The sequence below is a fragment of the Mesoplodon densirostris genome, chromosome 6 (assembly GCF_025265405.1).
Source record: "Mesoplodon densirostris isolate mMesDen1 chromosome 6, mMesDen1 primary haplotype, whole genome shotgun sequence".
NCBI classification, from domain to species: Eukaryota; Metazoa; Chordata; class Mammalia; order Artiodactyla; family Ziphiidae; genus Mesoplodon; species Mesoplodon densirostris.
Window position 1 is genome coordinate 9,989,714 of NC_082666.1, and position 26,197 is coordinate 10,015,910.

Below are 26,197 nucleotides of genomic sequence, written 5' to 3' on the forward strand. Positions count from 1 at the left end.
GGTGCTTGCAATAAACTATGTTGCTTCCCTCAATTGATGATATGGTTAACCTGAGAGCCAGGTAAGTGGAAACATAACTATTGAGTTCTTCTACTTGGTTAAGCAAACTTCAGATATTGAGGAGACAATAAAAGGAAAATACATCTTAGACTGTAGCAGGAGAGCTGTCTACTGAACCAGCACCATGGATAAGGGCCCTTTTTTTTGCCCCCCCTTTTTTTTTTGAAAATCATGGCGCCACCCTTTGGGAACAGGAGAGATTTGTTTTGTCTGTTTATTCCACACTGAGCCCTTGCTGGATGCCAGCCACTTTCTACTAGAAACTGGCAGTACAGTGATGATTAAGACAGTGTGCTTAAGGAGCTGAGAGTTTAGAAGAGAAAACCAACATACAGACAACATACATACTTTTTTTTAAAGTGTGATTAGTTTCTTTGTTTATTCATTCATTCATTTATTCATTCCTTAACAAAGCAGCCAGAGAGATACTTTTATTTTTTATTATTTTAAAAAATATTTATTTATTTATTTGGTTGCGCTGGGTCTTAGTTGCAGCAGGTGGACCCCTTAGTTGCTGCTTGCGGGCTCCTTTAGTTGTGGCTCGAGGGCTCCTTACTTGCGGCATGCAAACTCTTAGTTGTGGCATGCATGTGGGATCTAGTTCCCTGACCAGGGATTGAACCCAGGCCCCCTGCATTGGGAGCTCGGAGTCTTAACCACTGCGCCACCGGGGAAGTCCCCAGAGAGATACTTTTAAAATGTGAGTTAGATCATATTGCTGCTCACAGTCTTCTGGTGATTCTCCTTTCTACTTGTAATTAAAGCAAAGTCCTTAGAATTGCCTGTAAGGCTCTACTCACTTTTCCCCACTCTTCAGACCTCATCCTCTACTACTTGCTTCCTTGCTGGGCTCCTTGATACTTAGTGCCAGGCATACTCCCCCTGCTTGGCAACATGCTTCCCTCAGAAATCCACATGGCTTGTTCTTTCATCTTCAGGGGTTAACTCTCAAATGTCACCTTCTCAGTGAAGCATCCCTTGACTACTTTATTTACAATTGCAGCTGTGGCTCCACCTACCTAGCATGCCCTAGATCTCTTTTCTGTGCTACTTTTCTCCATAGCATTTCTAACTTATTGTATAATTTAATTCTCTGTTTTGTTTGTCTCCTTCATTAGAATGTGAACTCCATGAGGGCAGGACTTTCTGTCTGCTTTGTTTTTTGCTGTACTCTCTGCATCTAGAATAGTGCCTGGCACACAGGAGGCATTCAATAAATATTTGTTGAATGAATAAATTCAACAAACACTTAGCACGTATTACTAACAGGCAATGTGCTGGATTAATTATTTGGTAGAAGTAGTGATGAAGTGCAGTACAGTGGGACCACATGGGAGCAGCTAACCTGGTCTCTGGGATTCATCAGGGAGGTTTCCCGAGAGAATTGACCATTGAGCTGGATTTAGAAGAATGAGTAGGAGGAGGCCAGGTGACAGTCTTCAGATCAAGTTATAAGTTTGGAGGAATGTAACTTGTCTTTATTGTAGCAATTTGAGCTGTGGTTCTCCATAGGGTAGGATAAAATTTCAGAAAACAGATGCTAGGAGTTGAACTTTGTTTAGCACCTTCGAAGATTTGAGCATAGATTTTAGTAGCAAAGTTGTATATGTATGTATTAATCTTGGTATTAATGAAACCATTCGGGGGTTGGAAATTACCACAGATTTAGTGGCTTCAAACAACACATCACTGCAAGGTTTCTCAACCTCCACATTATTGATATTGACATTTTGGGGGGTATAAGTCTTTGTTGTGGGTGCTGTCCTGTGCATTGTATGATGTTTAGCAGCATCCTTGGCATCTACCCACTAGATGCTAATAGCACCCACCCCCAGTGTGACAACCAGAAATGTCCTCAGACCTTTGCTCAGGGGAGCAAAATTGCCTTCCAATTGAGAACCACTGCATTAGAACCACTGTATCACTGTTCGTGAGGGTCCAGGGATTTCTGTCTTTAACAACTTTGCAAATGATTGAGGGAGATATATATATGTATCTCTATATATAGATATATATATACCTTAGCAGAGTAACCACATTTCTGAATTTAGAATTAAAAAATTTGAAATTGGCAATTCCTTAAACATGATATTCATACAACTAACTGTATTAAAAGTAGAAATAAAGTGCTTTTACAACAGTTTGCAGGGACTTCCCTGGTGGCGCAGTGGTTGAGAGTCCGCCTGCCGATGCAGGGGATACGGGTTCGTGACCCGGTCCAGCAAGATCCCACATGCCGTGGAGCGGCTGGGCCTGTGAGCCATGGCCGCTGAGCCTGCGCATCCGGAGCCTGTCCTCCGCAACGGGAGAGGCCAAAACAGTGAGAGGCCCGCGTACCGCAAAAAAAAAAAAAAAAAAAAAGTTTGCGGGGCTTCCCTGGTGGCGCAGTGGTTAAGAATCCACCTGCCAAGGCAGGGGACACGGGTTCAAGCCCTGGTCCGGGAAGATCCCACATGCCACGGAGCAACTAAGCCCCCCGTGCCACAACTACTGAAGCCCGTGCCCCTAGAGCCTATGCTCCACAACAAGAGAAGCCACCGCAGTGAGAAGCCCGCGCACCGCAATGAAGAGTAGCCCCGACTCGCCGCAACTAGAGAAAGCCCGCGCACAGCAACAAAGACACAACACAGCAACAAAGACACAACACAGCCAAAAAAAAATAAATAAATAATTAAATTTATATTTAAAAAAAACAAAACAGTTTGGAACCTAGGAATTGGAGAAGGGTTCACAGAGGAAGAAATATTTGAGTTGGACTTAGAAGAAGAAGGTTTGTATTGGAGGATAAGGGTACATCTCACACAAAGGAAGTCTCTTTACCAAAGGCTGGATTGTGTTCAGAATACTCCTGGGAGTTGCCTTCTGGGGAGAAGGGGCAGGTGAATGAAACTGGGTTGTAAAGAGCCCTAAATGTTGTACGTGAAGGTGAAGGGGCTTAGGCTGTTTTCCTGCACTATTTTCATTTCTGTTGTTGCCTAATAAATTACCGCAAACTTAGTGGCTTAAAACAACCCTAATTTATTATTTCTCAGTGGGTCAGGAGTCTTGGCTTCAGCTAGGTTTTCTTTTTTTTTCCTTTTCCTTTTTTTCTTTCTTTCTTTCTTTTTTCTTTGGCTGTGCCATGCAGCTTGTGGGATTTTAGTTCCCTGATAAGGGATTGAAGCCAGGCCCCCAGCAGTGGGAGCGTGGAGTCCTAACCTCTGGACCGCCAGTGAATTCCCTCAGCTGGGTTTTCTGCTAAGGGTCTCAAAGGGATGAAATTAAGGTGTCAGTGGACTCCAGCCTAAGGTCCCCATTTCCTTGTTACCTGTTGGCTCCTAGAGGCTGCTCTTAGATTCTTGCCTTATAGTTCCATAACATGGCTGTTTGCTTTTTCAATACCGGCAGGAAAATCTCTGGCTTAAAATCTCTCTCCCGGGTTGCTTAGGATGAAGTTGCTTAGAAGCAAGTCAGGTTCCACCCACACTCGAGGGAATAACACAGAGGCATGGATATCAAGAGAAGAATTTCTGGAGCCATCTTAAAATGTTGACTACCATATGTACTTTTAGCTCCATGAAGGCAGTAGCCAGGTCTTTTCAGATTTTTTTGCTCAGCATTGTGTCTCTGGTGCCTGGCACATAGTAAGTGCTTTATAAATATTTGTCGAATGAAATCAATGAATGGTAGCGGTTGAGTGTTACTTATGGTTTCAGCTCTTACACTGGTAATTTCACATGGAGAAGCAGTCTAGTTTCTTTGGCATTATTCATTTCTTTAGGTAAAACTATAAACATTTTTACCTGGAATCTTAAAGTAAAACCTAAAATTATTTGTTTATCATAACAAGTGTCAATCAAATCTGTTATCTCAGAGAGACAACACCCATTGGAAAAATAATTTAGGGCTACATTGCACCAAACTGGCAGATTTCTTGTAACAGCCAGAAATGATGGCAGCTTTGGAGTTGTGGAGGTGGTGGGTAGTTAGGTTGTCTGAGATTTCACAGCTATTGCTAATAACAACAATTTCAAATAATAAACAAGTATTTCAAAACACTGGAAATACTGATGGTTTTGTAATAACTGCTTTATAATATTGATTTCAGTCTAAGTTGTGCTTAGAACTTTATATATAGTTTGGTGTTATTATTAATTATGGTTGTTCTCCATACTTGTTGTAGGAAACATTTTGAGCAATATTTAGATCTTGAGTTATCTGTTGATAAAGGACCATTTTACCTTCAGAAAGTCAGGTATTTCTGACACCAAAGTCTGTGTTTTTCCAGTAGACCTTGCTGTTCAAAATGGGCTTATGAGAATCTCAGTATATGCCAGTCGGTCCTGGAAGCCACAAAGTAAGCAAGGCACATCTTCCTGGACTATCAGTTTTAGTGACTATATTCAAAGGTAAAATATTTTTTTCTATTAAAACAAATACAGGTTCAGTATGTTATAGGATAGAATGTAAAATATGAATGAATTCTAAAAATAAATTTCTTACAGCATGTTGCTTTATGTGGCTCCCCCTAGGTTCTCTCTTACCTTGATTTATGGTTACTCTCCTCTGCCCTTCAGGTGTGTCCGTGGACAAGTTTGAGAGGCACTGTACTGTACCAGTCTCCCTTTAACTGGATCTTGGCAGATGGTAAGATTCAGAGACATTTCAGGTGGGGGTTAGTGGTACAAGGAAAGAAAAATCAAGGGCCAGGGTCCCTTTCCCTCTGTCCACAGGAGATATTTGATAGGAGAGGAGACCTGGTCTCCTGGTAGATTGGTGAGGGTCTGGCTGGTCCCAGATGGCCTCAGTCACTCACGGTGGGGGGCGGCATCACAGTAGCTGGAATGATCGACGGCTGAGCCTCTCTGCATTTGGTCTTTTATCCCGAGCTTCTTCCCATGATTCAAATATGGTCCAAAGAAGGCTGTAGCAGAAGCTGCAAAGTCTCTTGAGACCGAGATTCAGAAGTCCCACATTCCTTCAACTACATTCTGTTGGTCACAGCAAATTACAAGTGAGCCCAGTGATGGGAGGAGCTGCAAAGACTCAAAAATCTACCAAGTGACCTTGGGCAAGTTACTTAATGCCTTCAAGCCTTAATTTTTAAAAATAATCTATAAAATGGGGGTAATAGTAACACCTGCTTTCTGGGGTGGTAGTAAGAATGAAATATGTTGTTACAGGAAAAGTACAGCTGATAGTAAGAAGCTCAGTAATTGTCATCTGTTACTGTCCTTGTGTTTTTGCCTAATGAAAGCCTGCCCATCCTTAAATGCCACCTTCTTCCTTCCTAAAGCCTTCTGTAACTTTCTTGTCTCTCGGAAAATATATTGTCTTAGTGTCTTATTTGACGGGTAGTATATTGCCTTGTATTACTGTTATGTATGTACACAACATAGCTCATCTGCTGAAGCCTGTAAGCCTCTGGAGGATGCAGGTCAGTGTTCATGTACCTTTTTGTAGGAGTCCCAGTGCCTAGTTCTCAATGATGTTTAGTGAATGAACCCCATATTATTCGAAAGAAGATAAGCATTTGTTTTCTGTTGTTGTAATTTGGTCTAGTAAGTACTTTTAGTCAAAGTATAGAAATAAAAATGTGAAGGGAAAAATTAAACTCTCTAGATATGAGGTCTCATTGCTTACTGTTTAATTAAGTTAGGCATATTCACATGGAGAAGATTTTAATTCCCTGAGGGAAAAAAATGGCTCAATTTTACTCTTCTAAAAAATAAGTGAAGATTTAATTTAGAGTTAAATTGGAGAGAGTTAGAAAAAGAGATTTAAAATCAATAAAGTACATTTTATTTTAATGGTCATTTCAGTTATTTTCTAACTCCAGGGGTTATGAATTCTGAACTTTAATTAGATCAAAGAACTTTGAAATCTTAGTAAAAAACAGGGTCTGATGGTTTTTATAAATGTACATAATAAAAAGGCTTTGTTTTTCTAACTTGTGATCATTTCTTGTTGTGCAAAATAAATGTGAGTGCTTCTATAACATTCTTAAGGAATCTTGTGTAGGAATCAGGTTCAACGTGCCTAATGCTAATAGCATGAATTCGGGGTACAGTGTGGAAAGGTAAAAAAAAAAATCTTGCATCTGCTGTTACATGTTGTTAACTCCCTCAGCAGACTTTAAATCATTTCAAGTACAGTAATAGTGTGGGAGGTAAATTAACTAACCATTAACAGTCTTATAAATACACAATTAACATGCCAGCATTTATATGACACATTGATGGGGCAGCCGTAATTTTTGATTGGGAGTTTGCAGACCTTTGAGAAGCCCCAGGCTGTTGCTTATTCAGACAGGTTTTCACAGATTGCAGGTGAGGGCAGCTTGAAGTCTGTCTGGCAGAGGGAAGTGAGTGTGTAGTGTTCCGAAAGTCCAGGAACAACCACTGGCTGGACTTGAGCATTTGAAGTCACGTTGCTATCTCAGGTCCTTAGGGAGTGAAGAAGTATAAGGAGGGCACATTTGCTTCTGGTGGGGTTATTTAAAGAGACAGAATATTTTAGGTATGGACTTTGTAGCTGAAGTTGCATGAATTTCTAGGGATTTTCAGAAAGATACTTAGACCTAACTGGGGATTTAAAGTAAACCCTTCTCTGTGGTTTCAGGTCAACAAGTAGATGATCTCTGGAGTTCATTTCATGTGTAAAATTCTATGATTTTTAGTTTTGAACAATTATTAAGTGTGCTGCTTATTTCTTGCTGTTGTACAAATCACTGTTGCATTAGTGGAGGGAAGGCTAAGGGTCTAGTCTACTGCATAACACGTTTACTGTCTTACATCTTTCACAAGGACCCATGGGAGAAATTTCTCTCAGGCCCTGGAACTCAACAACAGGATTTTAAAAAATCATGTTTATTATAGCTCTTGTAGTTTTTGTTCCTCTTTGTTTTGAGAGGCTATAGAGTGGTTAAGATCCCAAGCTCTTGGGTTTGATTCTTGGTTCTATTTACTTCTTAGCTGTCTGGGTTTGGGCAGGTTTCTTACTTTGCCTCAGTTTTTTCATCTATAAAATGGGGGTAAAAATAGTTACCATCTTATGGGGTTATTTTGAGAATTATATGAATTAATCCATGTAAAAAGGAAAAACAAGTCTAGCTTTTATAATAAGTTAAAGTTAGTTATTATCATTGCTTTTTGCTTCTGGGATTCTCCATTCCACCTGTAGAAAATGTACATGGCATGCACTGGCTTATGGATTCATATTAAGTTACTTCCCCTTTGCCACTTTGCTCATCTAACTTTTTTACTGTGTTGTACCTTATGTATTTGTTTTTTTTTTTTTTTTCTTTTTGCGGTATGCGGGCCTCTCACTGCTGTGGCCTCTCCCGTTGCGGAGCACAGGCTCCGGACGCGCAGGCCCAGCGGCCATGGCTCACAGGCCCAGCCGCTCCGCGGCATATGGGATCCTCCCAGATCGGGGCACGAACCCGTATCCCCTGCATCGGCAGGCGGACTCTCAACCACCGCGCCACCAGGGAGGCCCTGTATTTGTTTTTTTAATAATACATTGCAAATAAAGTTTGGAGAGTGTATGTGTGTAAAGTTATTATTAAGAATATACTTATTTAAGACTTGATACCCATTTAGCCTACTAAAAAGTTACTCCCCTGTTAGGGCGTGCTTCCAAGTTACCACAGGCAGGTTACATGGTCATTAATGAACACAAATCAAATGGTTATGTGAAGTGGTAATAGCATCCAAGTTGCACCTGGAACCACACTTAGCATACAGTAGGAACTTAATAAATATTTGTTGAATGAATGAATGAATGAAGTATGAAAGGAGACCATCCAGTACATTAAAAATGGCCATGTCATTTTGGGACATCTCTTACTATCCTCCCACTCTCTGTGGTTGTCCCTTTTGCTTCCTTTTTTTTTTCTGGCTGTGTTGGGTCTTCATTGCTGCACTGCGTGCGAGCTTTCTCTAGTTGCAGTGAGCGGGGGTTTCTCATTGCGGTGGCTTCTTTTGTTGTGGAGCATAGGCTCTAGGCGTGCAGGCTTCAGTAGTTGTGGCATGCGGGCTCAGTAGTTGTGGCTCACGAGCTCTAGAGCACAGGCTCAGTAGTTGTGGCGCACGGGGCTTAGTTGCTCCGTGGCGTGTGGGATCTTCCCGGACCAGGGCTCAAACCCGTGTCCCCTGCATTGGCAGGCAGATTCTCAACCACTGCACTACCAGGGAAATCCCTGCTTCCATTTTTAGTAAAACAAATCTTTATGCTTTGAGGAACCTGGAGTTAGAAAGTGGGAAAATCTGAAACGTAGGACATCTACTAACAATCTAATTATTGTTTATCTGATAGCTTAATGGTATATATTAAAAAGCATTGACTATCTCAGAGAGTCAAGAATTGGTGATGTTCAGGGAAGGCATTCAAGGCCATTTGTAAAAGTGAAGAGCAGCATCTCTAAACCATGTCTGTGAAACTCTGTTATACATTGATGTGTTTTAGTGTTTCTAGAGGAAAAAATGTTTAGGGATCAGATAAATTTGGAATACATTACGTTACTGGATTCCCCCCTCTTGGAGATTCACAATATATAATACATTAGTAGTTTAAAAACTTTGAGAAGTGCTGTAATTAAACAGCAAGAAAAAAGCCTATTTAAATTTGTTTAATCTGGCATTTCACAGACATTAAAAAATTGTGGTAGTGCTGGACACCCTATGCCAAACAACTAGCAAGACAGGAACACAACGCCACCCATTAGCAGAGAGGCTGCCTCAAATCATAAAAAGTCCGCAAACACCCCAAAACACACCACCAGACGTGGACCTGCCCACCAGAAAGACAAGATCCAGCCTCATCCACCAGAACACAGGCAGTAGTCCCCTCCACCAAGAAGCCTACACAACCCACTAAACCAACCTTAGCCACTGGGGACAGACACCAAAAACAACGGGAACTACGAACCTGCAGCCTGCAAAAAGGAGACCCCAAACACAGTAACATAAGCAAAATGAGAAGACAGAAAAACACACAGCAGGAGAAGGAGCAAGATAAAAACCCACCAGACCTAACAAATGAAGAGGTAATAGGCAGTCTATCTGAAAAAGAATTCAGAATAATGATGGTAAAGATGATCCAAAATCTTGGAAATAGAATAGACAAATTGCAAGAAACAGTTAACAAGGACCTAGAAGAACTAAAGACGAATCAAGCATCGATTAAAAACACAATACATGAAATAAAAAATACTCTAGATGGGATCAATAGCAGAATAACTGAGGCAGAAGAACGGATAAGTGAGGTGGAAGATAAAATAGTGGAAATAACTGCTGCACAGCAAAATAAAGAAAAAAGAATGAAAAGAACAGAGGACAGTCTCAGAGACCTCTGGGACAACATTAAACGCACCAACATTCGAATTATAGGGGTTCCAGAAGAAGAAGAGAAAAAGAAAGGGACTGAGAAAATATTTGAAGAGATTATAGTTGAAAACTTCCCTAATATGGGAAAGGAAATAGTTAATCAAGTCCAGGAGGCACAGAGAGTCCCATACAGAATAAATCCAAGGAGAAATACACCAAGACACATATTAATCAAACTGTCAAAAATTAAACACAAAGAAATCATATTAAAAGCAGCAAGGCAAAAACAACAAATAACACACAAGGGAATCCCCATCAGGATAACAGCTGATCTCTCAGCAGAAACTCTACAAGCCAGAAGGGAGTGGCAGGACATACTTAAAGTGATGAAGGAGAAAAACCTGCAACCAAGATTACTCTACCCAGCAAGGATCTCATTCAGATTTGATGGAGAAATTAAAACGTTTACAGACAAGCAAAAGCTGAGAGAGTTCAGCACCACCAAACCAGCTTTACAACAAATGCTAAAGGAACTTCTCTAGGCAAGAAACACAACAGAAGGAAAAGAACTACAATAACGAACCCAAAACAATTAAGAAAATGGGAATAGGAACATACATATCAATAATTACCTTAAATGTAAATGGACTAAATGCTCCCACCAAAAGACACAGACTGGCTGAATGGATACAAAAACAAGACCCATATATATGCTGTCTACAAGAGACCCACTTCAGACCTAGAGACACATACAGACTGAAAGTAAGGGGATGGAAAAAGATATTCCATGCAAATGGAAACCAAAAGAAAGCTGGAGTAGCAATTCTCATATCAGACAAAATAGACTTTAAAATAAAGACTACTAGAAGAGACAAAGAAGGACACTACATAATGATCAAGGGATCAATCCAAGAAGAAGACATAACAATTGTAAATATTTATGCACCCAACATAGGAGCACCTCGATACATAAGGGAAATATTAACAGCCATAAAAGGAGAAATCGACAGTAACACAATCATAGTAGGGGACTTTAACACCCCACTTTCACCAATGGACAGGTCATCCAAAATGAAAATAAATAAGGAAACACAAGCTTTAAATGATACATTAAACAAGATGGACTTAATTGATATTTATAGGACATTCCATCCAAAAACAACAGAATACACATTTTTCTCAAGTGCTCATGGAACATTCTCCAGGATAGATCATATCGTGGGTCACAAATCAAGCCTTGGTAAATTTAAGAAAATTGAAATTGTATCAAGTATCTTTTCCGACCACAATGCTATGAGACTAGATATCAATTACAGGAAAAGAGCTGTAAAACATACAAACACATGGAGGCTAAACAATACACTACTTAATAACGAAGTGATCACTGAAGAAATCAAAGAGGAAATTAAAAAATACCTAGAAACAAATGACAATGGAGACACGACGACCCAAAACCTATGGGATGCAGCAAAAGCAGTTCTAAGAGGGAAGTTTATGGCAATACAATCCCACCTTAAGAAACAGGAAATATCTCGAATAAACAACCTAACCTTGCACCTAAAGCAATTAGAGAAAGAAGAAGAAAAACATCCCAAAGTTAGCAGAAGGAAAGAAATCATAAAAATCAGATCAGAAATAAATGAAAAAGAAATGAAGGAAACGATAGCAAAGATCAATAAAACTAAAAGCTGGTTCTTTGAGAAGATAAACAAAATTGATAAACCATTAGCCAGACTCATCAAGAAAAAAAGGGAGAAGACTCAAATCAATAGAATTAGAAATGAAAAAGGAGAAGTAACAACTGACACTGCAGAAATACAAAAGATCATGAGAGATTACTATAAGCAACTCTATGCCAATAAAATGGACAACCTGGAAGAAATGGACAAATTCTTAGAAATGCACAACCTGCCAAGACTGAATCAGGAAGAAATAGAAAATATGAACAGACCAATCACAAGCACTGAAATTGAAACTGTGATTAAAAATCTTCCAACAAACAAAAGCCCAGGACCAGATGGCTTCACAGGTGAATTCTATCAAGCATTTAGAGAAGAGCTAACACCTATCCTTCTCCAACTCTTCCAAAATATAGCAGAGGGAGGAACACTCCCAAACTCATTCTACGAGGCCACCATCACCTTGATACCAAAACCAGACAAGGATGTCACAAAGAAAGAAAACTACAGGCCAATATCACTGATGAACATAGATGCAAAAATCCTCAACAAAATACTAGCAAACAGAATCCAACAGCACATTAAAAGGATCATACACCATGATCAAGGGGGGTTCATCCCAGGAATGCAAGGATTCTTCAATATACGCAAATCAATCAATGTGATACACCATATTAACAAACTGAAGGAGAAAAACCATATGATCATCTCAATAGATGCAGAGAAAGCTTTTGACAAAATTCAACACCCATTTATGATAAAAACCCTGCAGAAAGTAGGCATAGAGGGAACTTTCCTCAACATAATAAAGGCCATATATGACAAACCCACAGCCAGCATCGTCCTCAATGGTGAAAAACTGAAACCATTTCCACTAAGATCAGGAACAAGACAAGGTTGCCCACTCTCACCACTCTTATTCAACATAGTTTTGGAAGTTTTAGCCACAGCAATCAGAGAAGAAAAGGAAATAAAAGGAATCCAAATGGGAAAAGAAGAAGTAAAGCTGTCACTGTTTGCAGATGACATGATACTATACATAGAGAATCCTAAAGATGCTACCAGAAAACTACTAGAGCTAATCAATGAATTTGGTAAAGTTGCAGGATACAAAATTAATGCACAGAAATCTCTGGCATTCCTATATACTAATGATGAAAAATCTGAAAGTGAAATCAAGGAAACACTCCCATTTACCATTGCAACAAAAAGAATAAAATATCTAGGAATAAACCTACCTAAGGAGACAAAAGACCTGTATGCAGAAAATTATAAGACACTGATGAAAGAAATTAAAGATGATACAAATAGATGGAGACATGTACCATGTTCTTGGATTGGAAGAATCAACATCGTGAAAATGACTCTACTACCCAAAGCAATCTACAGATTCAATGCAATACCTATCAAACTACCAATGGCATTTTTCACAGAACTAGAACAAAAAATTTCACAATTTGTATGGAAACACAAAAGACCCCGAATAGCCAAAGCAATCTTGAGAACGAAAAACGGAGCTGGAGGAATCAGGCTCCCTGACTTCAGACTATACTACAAAGCTACAGTAATCAAGACAGTATGGTACTGGCACAAAAACAGAAAGATAGATCAATGGAACAGGATAGAAAGCCCAGAGATAAACCCACGGACATATGGTCACCTTATCTTTGATAAAGGAGGCAGGAATGTACAGTGGAGAAAGGACAGTCTCTTCAATAAGTGGTGCTGGGAAAACTGGACAGGGACATGTAAAAGTATGAGATTAGATCACTCCCTAACACCATACACAAAAATTAGCTCAAAATGGATTAAAGACCTAAATGTAAGGCCAGACACTATCAAACTCCTAGAGGAAAACATAGGCAGAACACTCTATGACATAAATCACAGCAAGATCCTTTTTGACCCACCTCCTAGAGAAATGGAAATAAAGACAAAAATAAACACATGGGACCTAATGAAACTTCAAAGCTTTTGCACAGCAAAGGAAACCATAAACAAGACCAAAAGACAACCCTCAGAATGGGAGAAAATATTTGCAAATGAAGCAACTGACAAAGGATTAATCTCCAAAATTTATAAGCAGCTCATGCAGCTCAATAGCAAAAAAACAAACAACCCAATCCAAAAATGGGCAGAAGACCTAAATAGACATTTCTCCACAAAAGATATACAGACAGCCAACAAACACATGAAAGGATGCTCAACATCTTTACTTATTAGAGAAATGCAAATCAAAACTACAATGAGATATCATCTCACACCAGTCAGAATGGCCATCATCAAAAAATCTAGAAACAATAAATGCTGGAGAGGGTGTGGAAAAAAGGGAACACTCTTGCACTGCTGGTGGGAATGTGAATTGGTACAGCCACTATGGAGAACGGTATGGAGGTTCCTTAAAAAACTACAAATAGAACTACCATATGACCCAGCAATCCCACTACTGGGCATATACCCTGAGAAAACCATAATTCAAAAAGAGTCATGTACCAAAATGTTCATAGCAGCCCTATTTACAATAGCCCGGAGATGGAAACAACCTAAGTGTCCATCATCGGATGAATGGATAAAGAAGATGTCGCACATATATACAATGGAATATTACTCATCCATAAAAAGAAATGAAATTGAGCTATTTGTAATGAGGTGGATGGACGTAGAGTCTGTCATACAGAGTGAAGTAAGTCAGAAAGAGAAAGACAAATACTGTATGCTGACACATATATATGGAATTTAAGAAAAAAATGTCATCAAGAACATAGGGGTAAGACAGGAATAAAGACACAGACCTACTAGAGCATGGACATGAGGATATGGGGAGGGGGAAGGGTAAGCTGTGACAAAGTGAAAGAGCGGCATGGACATATATACACTACCAAACGTAAGGTAGATAGCTAGTGGGAAGCAGCCGCATAGTACAGGGAGATCAGCTCGGTTCTTTGTGACCGCCTGGAGGGGTGGGATAGGGAGGGTGGGAGGGAGACGCAAAAGGGAGGGGATATGGGAACATATGTATATGTATAACTGATTAAATTTGTAAAAAAAAAAAAAAAAATGTGGTAAAGTATGTATAACATAAAATTTACCATTTTAACCTTTTTTTTTTTGCGGTACGCGGGCCTCTCACTGTTGTGGCCTCTCCCGTTGCGGAGCACAGGCTCCAGACGCGCAGGCTCAGCGGCCATGGCTCACGGGCCTAGCCGCTCCGCGGCATGTGGGATCTTCCCAGACCGGGGCATGAACCCATGTCCCCTGCATCGGCAGGCGGACTCTCAACCACTGCGCCACCAGGGAAGCCCCCTAACCATTTTTAAGTATACAATTCAGTGGCATTAAGCACATTCACATTGATGTGCCATTAATTCCATTCATCTCCAGAACTTTTCCATCTTCCCAAACTGACACATACCTATTAAACACTTACTTCTCAATTCTCCCCTCCCCCCCAGCCCCTGGCAAAGACTATTCTACTTTCTGTCTCTATGAATCTGACTACTCTAGGTACCTCATATAAGTGGAGTCATGAAGCATTTGTCCTTTTCTGACTAGCTTATTTCATTTAGCTTAATGTCCTTAGGGTTCTTCCATGTTGTAGTATGTCTTAGAATTTTCTTACTTTTTAAGGCTCAATAACTTTCCATTGTATGTGTGTACCACATTTTGTTTATCTATTCTTTACCAAGTATTTTTAATTACTGTGTAGTCCGTTGTATGTATGTGTCCTGGCATATGCAGTGTTGATGGATATTTAGGTTACTTTCAGATCTTCAGTATTACAATCCTGAGATAAATATTTTTGCAGTTATTTCCTTAGAGCAGATCCTAGAAGTGGGGTTGTCCAAAGGGTATTCATGTTTTACACTTTGATATATACTACCAAATTACCCTCTAAAAAGTCCCAATTTTCATTCCCTCTTATAGTGCACGGAGAGTGCCCATTTCTCTGAACCCCTGCCAGCATTTGGTTTTAAAGATCTTTGATCTTTGCACAACTGATCAGAGAAAATAACTTGCTTTTTTGTCTGTGTTCGGAATATCTTTGTTTTAGAAATCAAATCTACCTTCAAATGATAATTTGCTGCTGTCCGAGTGATTTAAAACATTCTTTTGGTTGTGAAAAGTAGTTTTGGAATAAGTTGATAGTGACAGTTTTGAAGGGTGACAGTTTTTTTTTTTTTTTTTTTGCGGTATGCGGGCCTCTCACTGTTGTGGCCTCCCCCGTTGCGGAGCACAGGCTCCGGACGCGCAGGCTCAGCGGCCATGGCTCACGGGCCCAGCCGCTCCGCGGCATATGGGATCCTCCCAGACCGGGGCACGAACCCGTATCCCCTGCATCGGCAGGCGGACTCTCAACCACTTGCGCCACCAGGGAGGCCCGAAGGGTGACAGTTTTGAAGGGCACATTGTAGAGAAGCTCTTGTACCTGTATTAATTTTTTTAAAAAGCAGTTCTTTATAATCACACTTACACACGACATGCTCATATATGATTTATCTCTGAAACAAAATTGTGTAGTCCTTGGAAGTCAGACAGCAATATTTATTGAATTCCAGCTGTGTGTAAGATTCTTTGTTGCCAGAAAGGATATGGTATTATGGCCCCTGTCCTTGTGGAACTTACAGTCTGAATCCTCAAGTACATCATAGGAGGTGGAAAACATGTTTCCCAGGGCAGTCCTGTGGGAGTTCCCTGTCAGAATTGGAACTAAATAAATATTTGTTGAGTGATTCATACAGATTCCTCACTGTATGAAGTCATAGTGTACTAATAGAGAAGATACCTACTCATGTTAGGGTGTTTTGGGGGCCTCTGTTCTGTTAGGATAGTTAGGGAGTTGGTATGTGCCTTCAGAAGTGTTTGCCCATAACTCTTTTCTTCATAAGAGGTGATGGAACAGGTTCATTTTCCTGAAAAAGATTCTGTTGAAGGTACCCCAGTATAGTTTTGCCGCTTTGTCCTTTGACTTTTTGGTGCCAGAACACCCATTAAATATGTGGCTTCTCACTGAAAGCCCTTGTTTTTGTGGGGGAGAACTAATCAATATGAAGTTGAAAACACCTGCCCCTGTGCTGGTGCCTAGTTGCCTTAATTTCATGGGGAAGATGCTTGTCGTGATTGCTACAAAGATGTTTGTAGATCTGTTGATCTGTGATTCCATGGTTCTGTTACAAAACAAATACTGTCATAACTAAATCTATGGTTGTATACATCTTTGTGGTTATATAAGAACTTATTTTTACAAGTGAAACTTAAATGCTCCCCTTTATTTCTGTAATTTTTCTGATTAATACACTTAAAGTGGTGGGCTGACATTAATGTTTCTGCGACTAAATGTCTCAGAAATTTGACACTTAGAAGAATCCCATGATATTAGGAAATATACTAAGTCATATTAGGGTATAAACTTTTTGACTCAGGCATACCTTACTCACCTTTGCATTTCCTATTAGCTTCAGTGTAAAATAAGTACTTAGTGAATATTTAAGGGAAAAAATGAAAATTAATGTAATTCACTAGATCAGAGATGCTCCTTAGTCAAACTTACTCTTAATCTCAGTATCTTTAAGATCCACCAGGTGAGGTTAATAGAAGGATATGTTGCCAGACAAAAAATTTTAAAACTTCAGTTAGCTATAATGATTTTTTTTTTTTTTTTTTTTTGCGGTACACGGGCCTCTCACTGTTGTGGCCTCTCCCGTTGCGGAGCACAGGCTCCGGACGCGCAGGCTCAGCGGCCATGGCTCACGGGCCCAGCCGCTCCGCGGCATGTGGGATTCTCCCGGACCGGGGCACGAACCCGTGTCCCCTGCATTGGCAGGCGGACTGTCAACCACTGCGCCACCAGGGAAGCCCCATAATGATTTTTTAACTAGATTTCCCCCTATGTTCCATTTCTAGAAGAAACAAATGACAAGAAAATCTGGTGTTCTAGGTCTTTCTAAAAATAAATATCTTCTAGGACTGTTCCTAGGAACATATTCAGTCTACCGTTCACATTCCTTGCACTTCATAATGGTTTTAGAGGAGCAGGGAGGTGACCCAGATGACCTGCAGAGTCCTCTGTTACAAAGGAAGCACACACTTACTTTACCTGCTGTGAACTTAACGAGAGAAGGATAAATTGTTGATATATTTTAGGATTATTTTAAACAAGAATTGAAAACTGAAGTTGGTAATGGTATTTTTACCATCAGCATCATCATTATTATTAATAACAGCTAATTTAAAATTATGTACCAGCTGTTCTTTTGAGCATTTTACCTACCTAATCATCTATATATCCTTTCTTCCCTGCAATCCCCATTTCACAAATGAAGAAAGAAAACAGGCTCACTGAGGTTAAAGTTATTTTGACCAAGATCACATAGCTAGCAAGTGATAGGGCCAGGATTTGAACCCAGTTCTGCCTATAGGCCCTTAGTTTCCTAACTACTATTCTGTAATATTTTCTTTGTTGAGTATTCCCATTTAACTGAGGAGGTACCATTTTGTTCTCAGAATAAACATCGTTACAGTTTTAACAGGATTCAGGAAGCAGTTCTTATAATTAGGTTTCTAAAATAAGAAATTAATCTGGTAGCAGACAAGTTTGATTAATAAGTTTTATTTTAAAAGCACAATACTATCTTAAATCAGAAGGAAGGAAAATGTATTTATTGAACAAAATTACTTTGGTGGTCCGTTTTTGTAAAATTCCTGGTAACTCGGAAAGCATTGTCTGTGCCCTTTTAGACATTTCACAACCATATGGCAGGAGGGGGAAATGTAAACTGAAACACAGTTTCATACTTTAGCACATCATTTGAGGAAGATACAGCTTGTTCCCCCATGACCTTATAAAGTAATGAGAAGACTGCATGGGAATGAAGGGAGAAAGAAAGGAAAATTTATTGTTTTAACAGTGGTTATGTGATTTGAATGGCCTAAGGAGTTACTGTTACTTGTTTTGTAAAAGAGTAAGCCATCTTCTCTGATACCATGGAGATCTCATTGACTAGAGCAGTAGCCCCTAGAGCTTATAAGGATTTCCTTTCAACTTGGACTTAATCCTTTTAAGCTCCTAGCTACAGGGACAAATGTTGATTTTCAAGGTAGCATTTTACCACATTGAATTTGTTTGAAAAATGATTCAGTCATTTTCTGCCTTATTCTTAAATGTTGCTGTGTACATCGTGTTTCTAGGTAGGTGAGCCCGTGAAACAATATGAAGAGAAGAAAATAGCCTTTTAAGGAAATTGGCCCACAGAAAGGATGGCCTTCTTGGACAATCCAACTATCATTCTAGCTCATATTCGACAGTCACATGTGACCAGTGATGACACAGGAATGTGTGAGATGGTTCTCATTGATCATGATGTTGACCTAGAGAAGATTCATCCTCCTTCAATGCCTGGAGACAGTGGGTCAGAAATTCAGGGAAGCAATGGTGAGACTCAGGGCTATGTATATGCCCAGTCAGTCGATATTACCTCAAGTTGGGACTTTGGTATTAGAAGACGCTCAAATACAGGTAAACATTGCCTTTTAGTCATGTCTTCTGAGCTTTAAATCAGTAAACAATCTTATAGAATAATGCGTAACGTTGGCATGGGTTTAATGGGGAAAGTTACTGTGCATTAACAGGAATGTGCATGTATTACAATTAACAGTGAGTCTAAGCAGTCTCTCCATCTCTGCGACTGTGAATGGAGAGAGTCTCTGTAGTGATGCTGTTAGAAGGAGGTAGACAGAAGAGGGATAAGGAAGCAGACAGAGGAAGAATAGGTGAAAAAGTTGGCTATGAGAGGAGTGTTCCGTTTCTAAAAAGTGACCGTGTAGAGAGGGAAGTGGACTGTTTTGTGTATCTTCACAGAGCAACATTATTCCCAGTAGGCAGACTACCTGGAGGCAGATTTCAGGTTGACATGATAAAGAAACTTTAATACAGAGAGCTGACCAGCCAAGGGTGCTGCTGCCCGAGACAGTTCTTGCCTTGGAGGAATTGTAGCAGGGTATGGGGTTCGGAGGGAGACAACTGAATATTTGTTAGGCCTGCTTTTAGTAGGAATTCCTACACTGGGTGTGAGATTAGAAAAGGTGCCCCTGTTTTTGATACATTACCTTTATTTAGTTGATCTGTACCCTTTGATAATTGTGGCTTGAAAATGCTTGACTTTAGCATATATCTATTTAGTCGTTAGATTTGAAACACTTAAGTTTTTTGGGAGCATTTCAAGGACAATGTGATAAACGAAGTCCTTTACTTAGATAAATTATTTAGACTTTATAATCTAGTTGTTCAAATACGACAGGGTATTCTACAAAATATTTTTTTTAGATAATCAAAAAATATAATCTCCTAATCAGTAGCAATAACCTGCTAACTCCCAGGAAAAGTAACGGCAGGATATATAGTAGAACGTTGAAAATATTTATATGTTTATTTTCACAGTCCAAATGTAAAATGTATGTAAAGGAGTACTGCAGGTAGAGCAGGATACAACTCACAGTGCAAAGCATGTTAAGGTTTTGGTTCAGAATTCAGCATTCTGTGACATCTACCAAGAATAATTTGCTCTCGTGATGAAAATAATTAATAGCATTTCCCAGTATCTAAAGGAACTTTTATCAAAATAGGATTTGAGTGAAGGTTTGAATATAATTTAGAACCATTGATTCTCGGTTCTCTAGTTGAAACTGACTTCCTTGCAAGTTATTGAGATGATATCTTTTATGACAGGTTGAATGGATTTCAGTAGGAGAATGCCGCAAAATTGAGAGCTTTATGATTATATTACTTTGGCTGTACCCTTCACATTTATTAATTGCAATTGAATGTATTTTTCTTCCGTGGAATTTGGTTAGATATAGTGACATTGTCAGAATGCTTTTGCCAGCATAGTTTAATTTTCTGGCAAGATTAGTTTCAGTGTTTCCCTACCACAAGGCTAAGGCAGGAATGTAAGATTTCCTATCTTGGAAGTGGTTGAAAGAAAACTTTATTTTATTTATTTATTTTATTAGCATTGTGCCAGGATAGGAAGTTGAAGATTAGCAAGAGGAAACTAATTTGAAGAGGTGACATCAGTTGTGACTTTCTTTTCCATTGTAGTCTCCGTGTGCAGCAGTTGTTAATGTATGCTGGACAGTATTTCTTTAAAAGATCAGTTCACTGACTTTGGAAGGTCAATCAGCCAGTGGTAATATAATCACAAATGCACAATTTTAGATGATGGTTTTGTTATTATTGTTGGAATTTCTTAAGCTAGTACTTGGATGCTAATAATTAATTAGGATTGTGAGGTATCCTAGTGACCAGGGAATTTTCTTTTTAGTCCTTTCAGCATATCTTAAAATTTTGTATAAGAAAAATTGTTCTTTTTAAGATTTGACTAATGTTACAAAGATACAAATCATTTATTTTACTACCTATAAACTGTTTCAGCCCACTGAAGAAAAGCTATGCTAATTTATATAGCTTTGACATTTTATAATTTTCATGATTTTTAGATAAAGGATTTTATATTTAAAACTTTAATAGTCTAGTCTGAGTTCATTTATCTTTAATTTTTGAAACGGGTAGAGTAATTCATAACAGTAATTTTATTCCTGTAATGTAATATTCACTTCAGTTCATTTGTGCATTAAAATTCCTTTAAGACCGTTATTAATGATTTATATAATGAAATGTCATATTAATCACAGAAGTTTTCACATTTTATTATTCTCTTCCATGTTAATACTATCTTTATGATCTCTATTAATGTTTTATATCCTCTAATTTCAATTATAAATCAAGAATATTTCCATGTTTTTGTTGGTATTTGCTTTTCAGGGGTGCCACCTTTAAAATTTTATGACTTTTTCCCTACATATGCAATATAAAACATCTTTATTCATATAAAGGTAGTTAATTATGTCTTTGTTTATAGTAAACTTTCATTGACAAACTTATAGTTATAATATTTCTTTTCAAGCTCAAAGATTAGAACGACTCCGAAAAGAGAGACAAAACCAGATCAAATGCAAAAATATTCAGTGGAAAGAAAGAAATTCTAAGCAATCAGGTAAATCGAAATAATTTTAATTGTTAATTTGAGATTTATATATTTAGTTTATATTATTATATAAGAGCTTTTAATTTTAATTCATCCTTTTAAATCCTCTAGGCAGATACCTCTTGTGTTTTTTTTTTTTTTTTTTTTTTTTTTCTTTTTGCGGTATGTGGGCCTCTCACTGTTGTGGCCTCTCCTGTTGCGGAGCACAGGCTCCGGATGCGCAGGCCCAGCGGCCATGGCTCACGGGCCCAGCCGCTCCGCGGCATATGGGATCCTCCCAGACCGGGGCACGAACCCATATCCCCTGCATCGGCAGGCGGACTCATAACCACTGCGCCACCAGGGAGGCCCCACCTCTTGTGTTTTAAGCTTTGAACTCTTTCACTTGGGTGCCTTGGCCTGCTGAAGCTGTGTGTTCTTTAGGTCTTGTCTTTTTGGCCACTCCTCCTCCTGGGTCACAAGAATTGATGAGTGCAGGGCATATTTTGTAGAAACTGTTGTGCCAGTACCTTGTTCTTAGAGCCAGGGTGTACCTATGATTTGGATGGGCCTCTGGATTGTAGATCCCTCCTGGCAGTTCTAACCTAGACTTTCCCTTGCCTCATTAGCCCCAGTAACAATCTTTTTTGCATATATGCTAATTCTTTTCCTTTAGCTTACAGACCATTATGTTGCTGGTATTAGCATTTGCAGTATGTGTTCATATGGTATGTATTGATACATTAAAAAGCTGGCTGTCTTATGTATTTTCAAAGCTTCAATCTCAGCAAGAAGAGAACACTTTTTTAAAAAGTACAAAATAGAATGCTATTAAAATATTTTCTAATGTTTTATCATGTTTCCTAGACTTTTTTTTTCTCCTTTGAAATAAATGTCTGCAGTTGTCTTTTGTATCTTCTTAGCACCTCCCTCTACCACCCTGGCATATAATACATGTCCAATCAATTTTCGTTGACTGACTCCTTTGCTACATAATATTTATGAAACCAATAATATTAATGATTATCACATTAACAGCAGCACCTACCTAGTGCTGTGGTAAGTACCTTATGTGCATTACCTCCAATGCAATGGTCTTATAAGGTGTAGGTATCATTGCTGTCGTTAACAGACGAAACAGAGGGTCACAGAGACTTAACTTGCTTAAGTTACAAGGCTAGGAAGTGGTGGTGCAGTAGAGCCATGTTTTGTATCTAGCACTGTCTGCACCTAAAGGCTAATCTCTTTCTGCTAAACCATGTCATATAAAGTGGTTATTGCTTTCTCCTACTATAATTGTAAACCCAGGAGTGTTCAGTGGGTATGATTTTCTTAATGATTGCTTCTAAATAACGACTGTTTAGAACGAGAAATCCACTTCTTTCTCTTTTTCATATCTCACTTCCATGACTTCCTATAGTTCTTCTTGAATGTCTTTTTAGTTTTGCTCTTGGTACTTTAAAAACCTCTCCAGGCTGGCCTTTTCTGTTGATCTAGTTAATACTTCTCTCCGTTATATTTAGCATAAACTGGAAAACCCTTATATCATTTATTTTGTCTACTTTCTTCAATATTTTTGTATGTCTTAATGTTTTTCCTATTTATCTCTCCTTAATGAATTCAGAGCCAGTTTAAGAAGCCCATCTCTCCAGCTACCCTTTGTTTTGCCTTCTTCACTTCCATATCTTAAAATGATCATAAATAAATAAATTAATAAATGAGTAGAGCATCTCACATGTATCTTCATTAACCCCTTTCACAATGTGAGAAGTAATGTCTTCAACCTAAATTTTGATGCATCTAATAAGTTTTGGTACTCCCCCCCCACTCCTTAAAGTCTAATCCACTTTAACTTTTGTTCAGTGTTTCACAGAATGTGCTGGAGAAACAGATAGTCCCCTGTTGGCTTTCATTTTAACCACACTGTCCATTATGTATATCTGCTTCTCTCTCCCTCAGTTTCCTTCCCTTTATTTCTGTCTCAGAGATTTCAGTAATTGACACTGTGATCTTATTTCTGGAAGGGCTCCTCAATGTGCCTGCCCATGCTTTGAGATGTTGACCTTGATTCTGGCCAGACCAGTAGCCTGCCTGGTGGTTACTCTTGATGGTTAGAGGGAACCTCGTCAATGCACAGAAGAATGCCTTTAATTTTCTGTTAAGCTGGGTTCTATCATTACCACAGACTGGCACTCTGGTTATCCTGAAATGTGTTAGAAAAGTGGAGTCCGCAGTCCACTAAACATCTCCCTGGCAAATGGATCAGCCATTCTATTTTCACACATCTCTCAAATACATACTCTCTTCTGGCAAGAAATGCCACCACCGAATCGTTTTGATATTAATTGGGAATTTTGGCTAGGTAATCATTCATTCATTTCCTCATTCTTTTTCTGCTAATTACATTTTGTTAAAAATCCTTTCATCTGTTTTTTATCTTTGTTTTATTTCATTCCCCGCTAGAAGAATCATCATTATGAATATGATGACCTCCCATGGAATGTTCTTTTTTCCACACTTATTCTATCTACTACATCCAGTTTATTCTTTAAGACACTGCCTAAATGCTTCCTTTTCATAGAGGAGTTAGAAGGGATCTTAGGAACCATCTGGTCCATACCTCGAAGTTCTTTATGAACCTACTGACCCATATGCCACGAGACCACATGGTAAATGTAATACCTTATAGTAAGATTCTTTTAGTATTTCTGTAACTACTGCATGGATAAATGTGAAGACGATGTCATTGGGAGACAGCTTTTTCAGGAATAATCTCAAATCAAAGACTAGTATTTTAATTTTATTGTTTTAAAATGGTGTTGGTATATTATTTAGAAAGTTGGTTATTATTCTTATTTATTGAGTCATTTAACAAGTATTTCTTCTACAACTTCTGTGTGCATAGTAATTCTGTGCTAGGTGCTTTGGGGAATACATGATTCCTGTCCTTAAGAAGTTTGAAGTCTAATTGGAATTCAAGGCTATTTACATGTGAAGTTAAATAATAACTTAAAACAATAATGTAGTTTTTATCAGTTACTTATGAATATTCCTGAAGTTTTCTTAATATAACTTCTATTATTGGTTTCTTAAGACAACAGTTCCCAGATACAATGGCTGTATAAAAGTCAGAAATGCATCCAAAAGTGCATGTTATAATGACATTCTGTATACATTTCTAGGCCCTGTCTGTGTAATTCCTGATTCAGTAGGTAGAGGTTGGGGTCTACAAATCTATATTTTTCAGAAGCTCACTGGGTGATTCTGATGGGTAACCAGCTCTGAACACCACTGGATTATGATATGCCAGCCACTAGCTTTACTTCATCTTCATGCAAGTAGAGCAAATTAGCTGTTAATATTTCATTATTATTGGTGAGAAAACTGGAGGACAGAGGCGCTAACCAACTTTCCCAAGTTACTTACTTACAAGTAGTGACAAAGTCAGAATTCTTCTCCTGGCCAATCTGATCCCAAACAGTGTAGCCTCTCCACTGTGCTCCATCCTCTCCCATACCATAGGCAGAAAGGAGCTGCTCCTGGAGCTTTGAATATTGAGGAGTCTTTGGGGTTCCCTTGTACCTTTCTTTCTCTGTGTGTCAGCTACAGCCAGTGTTCGGGAAAGGTACCAAAGCTTCTATATTAAAAACTTTCAGTTGAAAATAATGAAAAGCAAGTGAAGTCAAAGTTGAAGAGCAGCTTGAAGTTGAGCAACTCAAGAAGTATAGCTGTGCCTTACGAATGGCTTAGAACCAGGAGGAAGGGCTCTGTGACCTTTTCCAATCATATCTCTGCTTTTTTGTGACAATCTGCTCTCTCCTTCCTCCTCCCATTCTGCTCCCTATCCCCACAACTACTTTCTCTGCTCTTCTGATCCAGAGTTATTCATTCAACAAGTATTTATTTAATTCCCACAGTATGCAAAGGCAGTTATGCACTATTATGGGCCTAGAAGGTAGAGCAGTGAACAAGACAAAGTCCCTCCCCTCGTGGAGGTTGTTGGGGAGAAAGGCAGTTAAACGAACATAGGAGGTCAGGTGTCAGAATGGGAGAAGTGGCATAGAAAACAATATCCCCCAACTAAGGTGGGTAAGGAATGCTAGGCGTGGGATCTTGCTGTTTTATATAGGGTGATCAGGGAAGGTCTCATTAGGAAGGTGGTGGATGAGCAGAGGTCTGAAGGAAGTGAAGGAGTGAGCCAGGCAGATACTGGGAGATGAGTGTTCTAAGATGAGGGAACAGCAAGTGCAAAGGTTCTGTGGCAGAAGTGTGACTGATGTACTCAAGGAATAGCAAGGAAGGATGCCTTGTTGGTTAGAGTAGAGTAAGCAAGGGAAGGAGTGGGGTCAGAGAAGTAAGTAATGGGAGACCTGATCATGCACAGTCCTATAAGGACCCTGGGTGAGGTGATTTGATCAGAGTACTAATATGATGTGTGACTTACTTTTTTTTCCCCCTAGCTTGAATTTTCTTTAAAACAACTATTTATTATAAAAATTTTCAAACACAAAAACAAAGAAAAAAAATTTCAAACATATACAAAAGTAGAGAGAATGGTGTCATGAACCCCACGTGCCCATCACCCAGCTTCAGCAGTTAGCAATATATGTTTCGTTTTGCGTCATTTAGACATTCACCTCCCCTCCCCTCCCAGATTATTTTTAAGCAAATCCTAGCTATCATATAAGTGCATACCTAAATACTTATGTGTTTGTTTATTTATTTTTTATTTTATTTTTGGCTGCATTGGGTCTTCGTTGTTGTGTGCAGGCTTTCTCTAGTTGCGGTGAGTGGGGGCTACTCTTTGTTGTGGTGCGTGGGCTTCCCATTGCGGTGGCTTCTCTTGTTGCAGAGCATGGGCTCTAGGCACACGGACTTCAGTAGCTGTGGCACGCGGGCTCAGTAGTTGTGGTTCACGGGCTCTAGAGCACAGGCTCAGTAGTTGTGGCACATGGGCTTAGTTGCAGCGCATGGGCTTAGTTGCTCCGCGGCATGTGGGATCTTCCCGGACTAAGGCTCAAACCTGTGTCCCTTGCATTGGCAGGCGGATTCTTAACCACTGTGCCACCAGGGAAGCCCTATGTGTTTTTTAGCATGTAATAAAACTGCACTACCACTATCCTCCAAAAAC

The 26,197-nt window shown here is 39.2% G+C and overlaps 1 protein-coding gene across 3 annotated transcripts in view; it reads left to right on the forward strand.

Annotated features, from left to right (window-relative positions):
- The window catches only part of MAPKAP1 (MAPK associated protein 1), a 235,332-nt gene that overhangs the window by 17,606 nt on the left and 191,529 nt on the right, over positions 1 to 26,197 (forward strand). For all 3 annotated transcript variants that reach the window (XM_060101586.1, XM_060101587.1, XM_060101588.1), the window contains exons 2-4: positions 4,617 to 4,686; positions 18,233 to 18,560; positions 21,007 to 21,096. In XM_060101586.1, the coding sequence (XP_059957569.1) occupies positions 18,302 to 18,560; positions 21,007 to 21,096 (349 nt within the window). In that variant the 5' untranslated portion in view covers positions 4,617 to 4,686; positions 18,233 to 18,301. The remainder of the gene's footprint in view (positions 1 to 4,616; positions 4,687 to 18,232; positions 18,561 to 21,006; positions 21,097 to 26,197) is intronic.